Source organism: Littorina saxatilis, linkage group LG3 (assembly GCF_037325665.1).
Source record: "Littorina saxatilis isolate snail1 linkage group LG3, US_GU_Lsax_2.0, whole genome shotgun sequence".
In the NCBI taxonomy this organism is placed as follows: domain Eukaryota; kingdom Metazoa; phylum Mollusca; class Gastropoda; order Littorinimorpha; family Littorinidae; genus Littorina; species Littorina saxatilis.
Genome location: NC_090247.1, coordinates 54,113,753 through 54,128,161, shown reverse-complemented (window position 1 = coordinate 54,128,161; position 14,409 = coordinate 54,113,753). Strand labels below are relative to the sequence as shown.

The 14,409-nt window shown below is 38.7% G+C and overlaps 1 protein-coding gene across 9 annotated transcripts in view; it reads left to right on the top strand.

Annotated features, from left to right (window-relative positions):
• Positions 1-13,491, top strand: part of LOC138962673 (coiled-coil domain-containing protein 181-like) — a 40,863-nt gene extending 27,372 nt beyond the window's left edge. For 3 of the 9 annotated variants that reach the window (XM_070334587.1, XM_070334583.1, XM_070334590.1), the window contains exons 5-10: positions 1,548-1,722; positions 2,410-2,424; positions 2,834-2,848; positions 5,927-5,992; positions 8,745-8,896; positions 10,066-13,491. In XM_070334587.1, the coding sequence (XP_070190688.1) occupies positions 1,548-1,722; positions 2,410-2,424; positions 2,834-2,848; positions 5,927-5,992; positions 8,745-8,896; positions 10,066-10,237 (595 nt within the window). In that variant the 3' untranslated portion in view covers positions 10,238-13,491. The remainder of the gene's footprint in view (positions 1-1,547; positions 1,723-2,409; positions 2,425-2,833; positions 2,849-5,926; positions 5,993-8,744; positions 8,897-10,065) is intronic. The other 6 variants (XM_070334585.1, XM_070334584.1, XM_070334586.1 and 3 more) reach the window with 6 other exon arrangements.
• Positions 13,492-14,409: the final 918 nt, after the last annotated feature.

Here is a 14,409-nt window from a genome sequence, read left to right as displayed (position 1 = left end):
CTCTCTTTCTTAGTCTCTCTCTCTCTCTTTCTTAGTCTCTCTCTCTCTCTTTCTTAGTCTCTCTCTCTTTCTTAGTCTCTCTCTCTCTTTCTCTCTCTCTTTCTTAGTCTCTCTCTCTTTCTTAGTCTCTCTCTCTCTCTTTCTTAGTCTCTCTCTCTCTCTCTTTCTTAGTCTCTCTCTCTCTCTCTTTCTTAGTCTCTCAGTCTCTCCCTCCCCCTCTCCCTCCCCCTCTCCCTCCCCCTCCCCCTCTCCCTCCCCTGCAAGAAGTCGGTGAAGGGAGAAACTCGATGCACCCACTGAAGTAGCGCTGTGGGTTTCCTTGAGCCCACCCCGTCGTTAGAGAAATAAACGGTAAAAACCCTCTTTCAAATGTATGGGTTCAGACAAACCCGCATCGTCGTTAGAGAAATAAACGGTAAAAACCCTCTTTCAAATGTATGGGTTCAGACAAACCCGCATCGTCGGGAGTGTGTAGTCAAAAGCGGCATCCGGCAAAGGTTAATGTGTTAATGTTTGTTCATGAGTGTGTGTGTTTAGAGTACATCACTGTAATAGAGCTCAGGCATGTGCCCCTAATGCTTTTCATAATGACGCATTGGCGAAGGTAAATGCCACATGAAAGACAGATACAGTGGAGTCCGGGTACAACGAATCTCAAGGAAGATACATTTTAGTTCGTTATATCAGTAATTCGCTGTAGAGTTTTCAATCCTAAATGGCCTCAAGACAAGTTTTCCCAATCACCTTCAAATGATCATCCCATCGATCTTTCCTTGGAGAGTACAATCTCTGCATGTTTTCAACAGCTTCATAATATAATCCATAGAGAGAGGCAAACTAACAGCGGGAGGTGCATGAAAAGTGTCAGTTTTCACGATAAAACTTTGACTCGCTCATTCACGGGACATAACTGCACTCCGGACTGTCCACAGTGTTGAGCAATTTAGGAGACTTCACTGCCTGAGGAGAGTATTGATTCAAACGAACGCGTGGTTCTATATCGCGTCACTCGGTCACGGATCGGAGAAAACAAAAAAACAGTTCCAGATTTCGAAACCATGTTCGTCAGCCATTGTTTTTAGCAAGACAGACCACATGTGCACGAGCTTTGCTGACGTACATCGCAAAATGTCATGACGTCACCACAACTTTCTGTTTTGGTTCGATCTGGTCCGTGCACCTCCCGCGGTTAGTTTGTTCAGAGTTTGCTCATCACGCGATGTGCACTTGTGTTTGTGTATTTTTGTGTATTTTTGTCTTTGTAGACAATTATTGACATCAGTTCGTTGTAGCCTTGTGACTTTTAGAGACAAAACGGCTCTGGGGCGATGAAAACGTGTTTGTTAAAAGAGGGGTTCGTTATGCAAATGAGTTCAAAAGGTTCGATGTAGCCGGAAAGTAACAAGTAAGAAATAGAAGGCTGTCTGCCGGGAAATCAATGGCAGTTAGTTAAAAGAGGGATTTCGTTATACCCAGATGGGGGGGGGGGGGGAGGGGTCCACTGTAGTCCATTTTTATCCTAACTGTTGACACTGCTGTCTGTGAAGGCTGCGAGACCAGCAGAGGAAGGAAGAGGAAGACCGTCGCAAGCAGGAGGAAGAGTACCGGCGCCAGGAGGCCAAGGATTGCTTCCAGGCATGGCTCAACCGCAAGCGTGACACAAATCACAAGAAGAAACAAGAAGACGAAGAGAGGAAGAAACGTGACAGCACAGATGATAGGGTGAGTTGTGGGAATATTTTTACCCCCTTCTCTTTTTTACATTTCTTTTTTGTTTCTTTCCTTCCAGTTTTTTTTTTCTTTTTTTCGCCATGGGTTCTTCTTGCAACCTGAGCACAGTCATTTCCCCTTACGCTTCAGTCAGCAGTTTGCCAACGTAGACCTGCTAGATATTAACTTTTGTGTTTAGTCTCTTGGCCATTCTCTTCCTTTCGACAAAGATTGGTGACCATCTTTCCCTGATTATTCCAGTGCTTTCACCAAAATGTTGACATACGTACATTCCTTAAGTTCATGTGATTTAAATTTGAAGCCCAGAGTGAATTAATACATGAAAAAAGGGAGTCACATTGACGATCTTTTACTGTGTGTGAGGGGATATGGGGGGAGGGGAGGGGTAGTCACGAGTGTCATGGAAGCGTTCATTTTTCATTTATAAAATATTCACATTTCACAGCTCGCTCTCTCTCTCTCTCTCTCTCCACCACCTCACACACAAAAACAAATATCACGCAGTGAATAAAATCTTAGCCTTTGTGCAGGAGAGAAAAAGCTGGGAGCCACACTGCCTACATTTCCATCAAAAAGATACCAGAAAAAATGTTGCATTGTTAGCCCTTACTGTTGTTATAGCTTGAAATGATATTTAGGCTGAAACATTTTAACTTGTGAATTTCCTCCATTTTACAGTCTTGGGATTCAGAGGTGATTATACAATTTTCATTAATTTTTTCCCCTTGTTTACAATATTATTTCATTTTCCTGATGCCTTCTATAAAAAAAAATCTGAGCATGCACTTGTGTCAAGGACTACTAGTCCTTGACTTGTGTGTAAGCTGCATTGCATAGGAGTGCACTTAGCATGAATTCTCTCCCTTGGACTTACAGGCCAAAGTGCACACAGACTCAAACACATGCAAGCATGACGCAGTGCATGGAATACCTAAACAGTCACATCAACACACATACGTGCATATTTCCTCTTACTGTTCCCTTTCCCCTTTCAACCCGTCATTCTGCCATACTTGCTATAAAAAATTTTTAAAAATTAAAAATTAAAATGATGATTGGATCATGACTCGCTCATTCAAGTTTCATCCTGTCTTCTTTACAGTCGGAAGATTCAGAGGTGATTATTTGTTCCCTTTTTCCATTCTCTCCTGCAGTTTGGGTTTTTGGGATTCCTGACTTGCTTTGAATCCAGCACCGTTTCTTCTGACTCGATTAATGCAGAATGTTTAGTGGTCTCGTGCTGACACCTATACGTGTCGGTAATAAGCTTTAGATGGATTTCGATAACAGAATAGATTGCTAACATGCAGTCCTGATTATATGACCTGGTCAACAAAGTGGATTTCTAACTAGAGTAGTACAGTGGAACCCCCCTTTTAAGACCCCCCCAATTTAAGACCCTTCTTTTTAAGACCCTTCTTTCTCAGATGTTTTGCTCATAGCCTCTGTAAATTTAGCACCTCTTTCAGACCTGATTTTGTCATACTTTTGAAGGTCGTTAATAGGGGGGTTCCGCTGTACCGTTAGGCTGACCTGAGCTGCTAGAGTAATTAGGATGCTGTTAACCAAGCTTTTTCAGTCTTTGTCAGTTTCAGTCCTGCTGAAGAGTAATGTTCCTTTTTGGTTCATTGCATTGTCATGCTTATTTGTTTGTTTGTTTAGTTCATTTTTTCTGATTGTTTCTGATGTTTTGAAAAGTGTTACTTTGTTTTTGAAAGAAAAGAACGCACCAGATTAATTATAAAGACAAAAACAAAATAAAAACACAACAGTTGGCAGACTTCATTCATTCAATAAAAGACAATTTTGTCTAGTTGCTAGAATCCATTTTGACTTAATGAATGCCACATGCTAGGAAACAGAGCATCGCATACTGTCATACATCTTCAGTTCAACTATTTTTATATTTGTGATTTGTGTGTGTGTGTGTGTGTGTGTGTGTGTGTGTGTGTGTGTGTGTGTGTGTGTGTGTGTGTGTGTGTGTGTGTGACTGTTTCGATCAAGATAAGAACTCCACAAAGACAATCATTTATTACAGAATTTAGGAGCATCTTTATAAACAGGGTTTGAGGGGTCACGTACTGTAATCAGGGTAGGGGGTTAAGGGGTGGGGTGGATACAGCAAGACAAATTGATCTCAATGCATGTACATGTACCAGTTGACTCACTGCCAAACCTCCAGCCCACCACACTGCGCAATTCCACTGTGTTCTTTCTTTCTTTCTTTATTTGGTGTTTAACGTCGTTTTCAACCACGAAGGTTATATCGCGACGGTTCCACTGTGTGTGCATTCCCAGAATACTATATAACATGTGCAAGCACTCAAACTGTAACGCAAAACCAACTGTCCTGATTAACAGCTCTGATCTAACAATAAGTAATCACATTACTGATGCATCTTGTGTTCTTTTGTTTGCATGAATTAACTTTTTTTTTTAACACTTTTGATATTTTTCAATATATAGTGCAGCATGTTGAACAACAACACTTGAAGTGATAGCAGATATATTTGGCAAGAGCGTATCAGGCCATCTGTCTAACTTTTTTCTAAGAAAAAAAAGCTCTAATGATGTGAGACTACAAGAATGGGGAGGAGGGGGGGGGAGGGGGGGGGGGGGGGGCATCTTGTCCATGTTTTACAGTTTCGTGCCATGATACTTCTGAGAGCAGTTAATCCATCAAAACTGTGTGATCAAATTGCATGTACATTGGTTTCAAGGATCCTAGAGTCGCTTAAAATTTCTTCCCAGCCAGTTCTTTCTGAATCAAGTGGCAGTGTGTATTATGCACAGAGATGCATGGGTATGGTTCTATAAACAATCTGATGTTTGTACCAACTGAACTACGGACAGAAAAGATATCCCCTAACTGTACGGACTTTTAAAAATGATTAATCATCATACATGAGTAATCTGGTTAAGGTCTTGGAAAGTAATATTTTATATTGATGTAAGGGATGAATGCCTTAAAGGCACAGTGCAGCTCACAGCCTTCGTTTTGCGTTTTTGGTGCAGCTGAGCGCATTTACAGTTCAAAAATCCTCCTATGGTAGTAAAACAAACCCAAAACTACCCAACGACGACATCTGTGAAGCTCGACAGTTTCTTGTTCACGCGAGTGCATAAATTAACCTAGTTATTATGTGGTGTTTGTTCGGAGTTCGATTCAACTGAGTGATTCCGGCCTCCATTTTGTTTTACACAAACTCATGATGATGTCTGACATTGTTTGCTTAGTGACGTGTCTTTTTGTGCATGATGTGGTGATCTACCTGATCTAAATTTAGATCCAAAAATAGGTCAAGACCAGCCGGGTCCGAGTACAAAATTAATTCTTAAAAAAATCGCAGTTCTTGACTCTTTGGGTGCAAGTCAATGAAACTTGGTAGTTCTTCTAACGGATAGCTGCCTGAGGTATGACTAAAAGCCCCAGGGGCTCCGTGCACCTGGATTTGACAAGTTCAGTACCTTTAATGCAGATATCACCAGCAGTTTGAGAACCTGCCCGAGGAAACTGTAATAGACGATGTTTGGATATTAACTCTGCCAGGGTTTTTATCGGCCGTGAAAGAGGTGGCGCGCCCTTTCCATACAGCGAGGCAAACACGCATCACTGATATTATTAAGTGGAGGCGCAAATGATCACGGTTTGACAGTGAATAATGCACTCTCGTGTGCATGTTATGCTGAGTGTTGTGTCTTGCACCTTTTTGCTGAAAATATGATCATGAGAGCTTACTTTTGACTGCTGCCATTATTACTTTTTTTTCCCTTATCATATGTATTAAACAATGGCGACTGCATGTGAGAGGGAACAATAAAGAGACCAAAAAGCAATGTACTCACGTTAAAATTCGTTCCGTGTTCGTCATTTTAACGTGAGTACATTGCTTTTTGGTCTCTTTATTCTTATCATATGTGTTTAACTCGCTGTTTTGAAGGCACACAACTCTTCCACACGCAATATGAATAAAAACTCAACAAAGTTATTTCTAAAATTTGTTTTTTTAGTTACATTGTACATGTACTAGAAACTCACGCTTCATCTCCAAAGCTGATTGCTGCTGTTTATTCCATGGTCTTTTATTCTGCTATCACTGAACTCTGTAAAATGACTTCACCTGTTAACTTCTGTGTGAGACACTCACGTCTTGATTTCTCTGTGTGTGCGTGCGTGTGGACTCACATAAAGCAGACAGAAAGCGAAGCCAACCTTAGCTTCCCTTTATTGGAGCCTTTTGAGCCTATCGTCCGACTGAAGGTATTTTAGTCGCTCTGATGATTGTTACTGGACTTTGCCATTGCTTGGCCTGTTTTGCCTTAACCTGCCAGTCTCTCACTTTCTCCCCAGACTTCCTGGTATATTTTTGTTTGGTTTTGTCGGGTATCCAAGAACAAACAACCATCATGTTTTAACTCAATTTTATCTTTTTCTTTGAACGTAACTTTGATTTTGCGTACATTTCCTCTTTGACTAGAAATCTTTTTATATTATTTGTCAATGAAAATGTCACTTCTTGTTCGATGAAACACAATAGAATGTTTTCTTTTTTTCCCCGGGTGTTACTTCTGACTTAAACTGAAAACTTTTTTTGAAGAACCTCTTCAATTAGTTGTGCAAGGTTTTCCCTGGTGTTATTTTTCTGATAAAAAAAAGTTTTTCTTTCAAACTTCATGAAATAGATGTGTGATTTCCTGTGAATTAGTATGTCTTCAAGTTCTTTTTGTAGAAAAGGATCGCCCATATTTCCCCTTGTTTGTTTTTAAATGTTTAGAGGGGGGAATATTTTGTTCGTCTGTATTTCTTTACCCTTATTATTCACATGGATAGGTGTTTTTTTCTTAATTTTATCTAATTATTATTATTTGCTTTGAGGCTTTTGCTTTGCCACTTGTGTACTGCATGGATTTGGTTTTTTAATTAAAGCTTTGTTTTGGTTTCTAACAAGCACATGTGTGATGTGAAATAGAATAGTTGACTGTTGCTGTGTTCTAGTCATCATGTACACTTTTCGGTAATATTTCAAATGAAAACTTTGATATTACACATTTCTATTAAATCTATTTTCTTTTTGTTTAGTTCTTTCAGAGAGCTTTTTTTTCTTAATGTGTCTTTAAAAAGTAGTCTTTATTTATATTAAAGCATTTGCATGCAGTATTTTATTGACATTGTTGATGTAATGCATTTTACAGTTTTGTAAAAAAAAATTGTTTTTGAATCAAAGTGCTTGCTTGACAGAAATAATGTACATGTATTGATGTAATGAGATATTTTACTCTGGTTTCTTTAAAACTGAAAATCATGTTTACTTGCTTCTCCTGACATGTAGTCTGCAACAACAACAAATGTGTTCATATAGAGCTTCCTTTGAGATAAACACGATTTGTTTAATCATCTGGTGGGGAAAGGCCCTGTGCATTAACTCAGTTTTAAACAACAATCTGATGCTTCTTAAAAGACACAGTGCAGTCACAAAATGGACATTGTATGCATTGACATTATTTGCATGCACTTTGTATTGAACAGTGTGAGGTGTCAGCACTGGTACATGTACATGTATATATATAGGACCGCATAAAGAATTTGAATAGATAAAGCTAATTTCAGGTGTGCACCTCTGCCTAATTCTCGTTCAGGCCGACGTCATGAAGCTTGTTAGTTGTTAACATCCAAGTTTCAGCTCGGTGTTTGAATGGTTGAAGGTGCGATTTAATTTTGGTCACCAATTATGCAGGTATCTGTTGTTGAAGTTGTTGAGTGTGGAGAAGTGTTAAAGGGAGCAGAAATTGTTTTGGGGTTTGGTAGACAGTCTTAAACTCTGTGTGTGTGTGTGTTTTGTGTGTGTGTGTTTTGTGTGTTTTGTGTGTGTGTGTTTTGTGTGTGTGTGTTTGTGTGTGTGTGTTTTGTGTGTGTGTGAGTGTGTGTGTGTGTGTGTGTGTGTGCATGCGCGCGCGCAAGTATGCGTGTGTGTTCTTGAGGATGTGTGTGCATATGTGGGCGTGTCACATGATTTCCATTTCATACGCGAGGGAGGACTGTGCAAATGTTCAGAATAACTGGTGATCACCTTTGTGAACCTGACATACAGAAAAATAAGTCTTTACAATCTTTCTGGTGTTCTGTGAATTAGGTTTCCAGTATTTTAATAGTCAGAGGTCTTTTGCAATGAAAGTGCACCTTGTAAGGTCTAAAAACGTCTTCTATTGTTTGCTTATCTCCCTTGATGCACAGATTCAGGAAACAAAATTCTTTAACATGGGGGCATTATAATTCGAAATGCCATGTGTTTTATTAGATGACACAAACTAAATTTAGATTCAACTAAATTTAAAGTTAAATGACACAACAAAGGTTTACCAATCTTACCATTACTCTCACTTATCTCCCTTGATGCACAAATTCAGGAAACAAAATTCCTTAACTTAGGGAGTGGAGAGTCACAGAGGCATTAGAATAAGAAATGGGTTGACCCCTGCCATGTTTTAAACATTTTTATTTACATCACACAGCAAAGACATCTGGAGTTTTTGTCACTGCTGTCCCACACATAGGAAATTTAGATGATACAACCAAAAGGTCTACAAACCATAAATTACCATCACTGTCACTTATCTCCCTTGATGCACAAATTCAGAAAACAAAATTCCTTAACTTTGAAGTTATGGTCACAGAGGCATTAGAATTAGAAATGGGTTGACCCCTGCCATGTTTTTTTTAAATTTAACAGCAAACATATCTGGAGTTGTTATCACTGCTGTCCCACTGATAAGAAATTTAGATGATACAACTCAAAAGGTTTACTAACCTTAAATTACCGTCGCTGTCACTTATGTATTCTTTTTTATTGCTGATAACTGCCCATGCCTTTCTGTATATTATCTGTGTGCTTGGCTGTACCTTTTTCAGGAGGATACCAGCATTTTAATAATTATTACAGCTGTTCAAAGGCAGCTGCATGAAGTCTTATAGCTGGGACAACTTGTGCTCAGTATTTTGTTTGAATGTGTTGCAGTCCAAAGAGAATGAAGAAGCTTACAAGGGCTGGTTGAAAGAGAAACAGGGCCAACTGAAGAGGGAAAAACTGCTGAAAAAACGTGAAGAGCAAGAAATCAAGGACGGGTACTACGTGCGGAGCAGAGAAGAGTGTGATATGGCGTACAAAGAGTAAGTTAACGGCTCAGTGCCTAATTAAATAACTGAAAATTATATAGATCACCATTAGTGATTCTTAAAGGAATATGTACGCGCTCCCGTGTTTACAAAGTGTAGTTTGCCCATAATCGATGTCAAACGCACCATAAGACCATATAATGACGATATGTCACCATGCGCGGACCATAATACATGCATTACAGCTTGTTCTAGCCTCTGAAAAAGTGAGGATGTCAACAAAGCCGCGGTGTTAGCTCCCTTGCATCAACGTTACATGTGTTGCCAAATCTATAAATAGGACAATCCAGATCAAAATGAAAATTAACATATCTCAACATTGAAGGGGTCCTAGACCACAATATTTTGCAGGGAACTTAATTTAGCATGTCTCCAGCTGTTGGTAAAGCAATTAGCGTGTATAGTCATCGAGTACATATGCCTTTAAGTTTGGTGATTGGTTACTGTACACACCAGCTGTCAATTCCATTCAAACTCAAACAATGAAAAGAAGGGAAAGGGTAGAACAAAGTGCCTGCAGGTTTAAACTGTTGTAATCTTATCATGAGGACCAGTTTCTGTTTGCGGCATGTGTTTGTTTGTTCCAGTGTTAAGAAGACTTCTCATCTTTAATGTTGCTATTTAGGCAGTCTCTGAGTGTCTGTTTAAAAGGACACTGATTTTTACCACCTCTCTGTTTTCACTGATGTGATATATCCTTTGGTTAATCCGGTGTCATGGTGTCTTCTTCTTCTTCGTTCATGGGCTGAAACTCCCACGTTCACTCATGTTTTTAGCACAAGTGGATTTTTACGTGTATGACCGTTTTTACATCGCCATTCAGGCAGCCATACGCCGCTTTCGGGGGTGTCATGGTGTGAGTTTTCTCTCAGTTACTCGTGAACTATGATTTACAATTTACAAACAAAATATGCATGATACTGTTTCAGAATTTGCAGCAGTTGCATTGGTGTGAAGCAAAAGAAGTGTCTCAGCTAATCTGTATAGAGAAAACGAAAGATTTGGAACCCCTTGGTATTCTTAGACAGCATTATGTAAATATCCTTGAAGAGAAAAATCAAGAATGTATACCTCCCCCCACCCACACAAAAAGGAACAACTTTTTCTCATTTAATGGCCTACAAAAAAAGTAAACATTTTTCAAAGCAAGCGTTCTGTTGCAGGTGGTTAAAACAGAAGTACGCAGAACTCAAGCGGCAGAAGATAGCAGAGAAGCAGCGAGTCAGATCTTTCCGGTCACAATTCAGGAGGACTCGCAAACAACAGATGATGGTTCGAGCGGTGCGGCAGTCTCAGGCTTTCAGATATGTGGATTATTACGGCTACAGATTCTAACTGTCTTGTCCCTTTTTTTTTTTTTTAATTTGTTGTTGGTTTGTTTGTGATTCGAGAGCAATTGTGTTTGTTTTGACGGGATGAATGGCATGTGAAATTTCGTGTCACGTTAGCTGTCGGAGATGCATGAGATTTACATTCCAGAAATATATGGTGTAATAAATGTGATATCAAAGAAAATGTTTTTGTCGCGTACATTTGTTACAATTATTCTTGCCTGTTTCCTGCTGCTGGCTTGGGTTATCATTGAGAGAGACCAGCTCACAATCTCAGCTGGATTTTGACATGCCTTCTTGGGTTACTCATCTTTGTTTTTTTCTCTCATATTTTTCTAAGAAGCTATTTCTGGACTTTTCTGGAAGAATGGGGTGCCACACTTTTTGTTTTGCAGGGGTCAAAATGTTCAACTCAATCAAACATAAGATTCATTGTCATTTCTGTTGACTAGTCTTGGAAAGTTAAAACTGGTTTTATATACTTGATAATGTGTTTGTTGAGGGTAAGGAAATGATGAAAGATTAGGGGCAAGGATGTGAATATTGCTGACTGGTTATTGGTACTGTCTTCACACACACAAATTTTTTTTATCAGTGTCCGTCATCTTGTTATGTTTGGAAGAGATTGAACATTAAAAATCAAAGAAATATGTTTTTTCTCCTTACTGTAATGATTGTGTAACTTGTACATGTATTTGAGTGATTGTGAAGATCTTACAGTATGTCAGTTATCTTGTAAGTGTAGGGTCCATAAACCTGTTCAGCTAGCATGGAAGTTTCCCACCTGAAGAAAGTGATGCGTTTCGATGATCCAAATGTTACTGAATCATATTTCGTTCTTGTTTCACAGGGCTTTGGGTCTTAACAGTGTGGGGGTATTTGCATATCCGTGTAAATTTAACCATTCACACATACATAAGTCTGTGCATGAGGATGATTGTCTTAAAGGTGAATGAAAAAAAAATGTATAACATATTGCAGGCCATTTAACTTTACTGCATATTTTCCATTTTTCTGTTGACCGATCTGTGTATTCACAAGAAGAACATGCATGTTGTTGAAACTAACTGTTGATCATGAGTTTTGGACAGAGTGTTTGAAATTAAAACAGATTTTCTGTAATAATTATGTTTCATTCTTTAAGTTCTAAACTGATTCACTGTGTCATGATCCAAAATATTTTTAATGGGAAGGAAAAAGTGTGCCAAACTATTGTAACATTAATGCTTTTGTATGATTAATTGTACTGGAATAAATTCCATTTCAATAATTATTTGAAGACCTCCCGCGGGCTTGGGGGAGTCCCATATTGGTTGGGACGAGAAAGAATTTACCCGATGCTCCCCAGCATGTTGTAAGAGGCGACTAACGGATTCTGTTTCTCCTTTTACCCTTGTTAAGTGTTTCTTATATAGAATATAGTCAATGTTTGTAAAGATTTTAGTCAAGCAGTATGTAAGAAATGTTAAGTCCTTTGTACTAGAAACTTGCATTCTCCCAGTAAGGTAATATATTGTACTACGTTGCAAGCCCCTGGAGCAAATTTTTGATTAGTGCTTTTGTGAACAAGAAACAATTGACAAGTGGCTCTATCCCATCACGTACCCCCCTTCCCTCCGTCGCGATATAACCTTGAACGGTTGAAAATGACGTTAAACACCAAATAAAGAAAGAAAGAAAGAAATAATTATTTGAAGATAACAGCCCTTTATATAGTCCTTGGAATGAACAGCTGTTTCAGTTCACTGTTCTATTTTTTTCAGTCATCCATGACTTTCATTTGAGTCTAAATTGTAAGAACTGAAAAATTGAACATTATCACAATACAATACAGTACTTTGTTTTATTTCTTTTTGTTGTTTGTTTTCAGTTTTTATTGTTAATATAATTTTGGTTTTTTTATTCACATGGTATAACTATTTTGGCAGATTGGTGGGAGGTTTGATAACTTGCTCTCAGCACCCTTTTTACACATCTTGCTTTCAAGGTTAATGAAAACACAAAATTATCAAACGGAGACACAATCTCTTACCAATCTTACAGACCTAAATAACCTTAAGAATTTGTGGCTGCCATATTGTATGCATGATTTTTCATTATACATGTATACATAATGAACTATGACCGATTTTTCTTACTTTATTCTGCATCTCTTCTTATGTCATTTATCATGTAATCATTGTATTGTTGACAATTTTACTCAATTGCATGTACTTGGGGAAGGTAGCTAAAAATGGTGTCAGGCATCTGCAGTCTTGTTTGGCCAATGTAATCGCATCATTTTAGGAACTGGTTACTTTCCAGTTACAATTATCAATATTTTCCAAGCTATGGGTGTTTTTAAAGGGTCATATTTCATTACAGAAAAAATCTGGTGGTGACTTTTGTTGCATGAATTTAGTGTCAAAATTTGCTGCTGATGCATTCTCAGAGGCTCCTATGCATTAATGTACATTACATTAAAGTAAGACTTTTTTCCCCAGTGTCAATCATAGCGGTGTGGGGTTGGGGGATGGGGGGCTGTTACAGTTATTGTTTTGCCTGTATTGTTTCCATGACTACTAGTATATGTTACAATAAAGTCTGTGATATGTATTTTTTTTCAAATTCTCAAACATATTCCATTTCTGAGACTATTGCCTGAAACATTGAGTACAACAGAATTCTTCTTTAATTACAGACAGCCAAAACTTGCATGAAGCAAACACATTGTGATGTTTAAGGACATGAAGATGTGTAGTGATAAAAATAAAAGAAATCATGAGTAAGCTTTCAGAACACTCAAAAAGGCAACTGAAAGTTCCAGAGATTTTGTTGGTACAGGGGTACCTGTGATGTGAGGCACCTCGTCCTCCATTGAGAGGACACCTTCCACAAGAGGACACCTTCTGTTGCCCCTTTGCCTTTTGTTTAGAAGCACCCTGTTATGAAACTATACATACACTTCCAGTGTAGGGCCACTTTTGACTATACCGGCACGGTGGCCTAGTGGTAAGGCGTCGGCCCTGTGATCGGGAGGTCGTGGGTTCGAACCCCGGCCGGGTCATACCCAAGACTTTAAAATTGGCAATCTAGTGGGTGCTCCGCCTGGCGTCTGGCATTATGGGGTTAGTGCTGGGACTGGTTGGTCCGGTGTCAGAATAATGTGACTGGGTGAGACACGAAGCCTGTGCTGCGACTTCTGTCTTGTGTGTGGCGCACGTTATATGTCAAAGCAGCACCGCCCTGATATGGCCCTTCAAACAAACAAACAAACAACAAGTCGCGTAAGGCGAAAATACAACATTTAGTCAAGTAGCTGTCGAACTCACAGAATGAAACTGAACGCAATGCCATTTTTCAGCAAGAGCATCGTCAGTCCACCGCTCATGGCAAAGGCAGTGAAATTGACAAGAAGAACTGTACCTCTCTTTGTTTTAACTTTCTGAGCGTGTTTTTAATCGAAACATATCATATCTATATGTTTTTGGAATCAGGAACCGACAAGGAATAAGATGAAAGTGTTTTTAAATTGATTTCGACAATTTAATTTTGATAATAATTGTTATATATTTAATTTTCAGAGCTTGTTTTTAATCCGAATATAACATATTTATATGTTTTTGGAATCAGCAAATGATGGAGAATAAGATAAACGTAAATTTGGATCGTTTTATAAATTTTTTTTTTGTTTTTACAATTTTCAGATTTTTAATGACCAAAGTCATTAATTAATTTTTAAGCCACCAAGCTGAAATGCAATACCGAACCCCGGGCTTCGTCGAAGAGTACTTGACCAAAATTTCAACCAATTTGGTTGAAAAATGAGGGCGTGACAGTGCCGCCTCAACTTTCACGAAAAGCCGGATATGACGTCATCAAAGACATTTATCAAAAAAATGAAAAAAACGTTCGGGGATTTCATACCCAGGAACTCTCATGTCAAATTTCATAAAGATCGGTCCAGTAGTTTAGTCTGAATCGCTCTACACACACACACACACACACACACACGCACAGACACACATACACCACGACCCTCGTTTCGATTCCCCCTCGATGTTAAAATATTTAGTCAAAACTTGACTAAATATAAAAACCACTTTTGACTATTCCCATGAGTGTCTTTTTATCGCAGGTACCACTGTATCTTTAAGAAGTTGTAAACTGTCATATTCATGGTTGTCTTCATTGCAG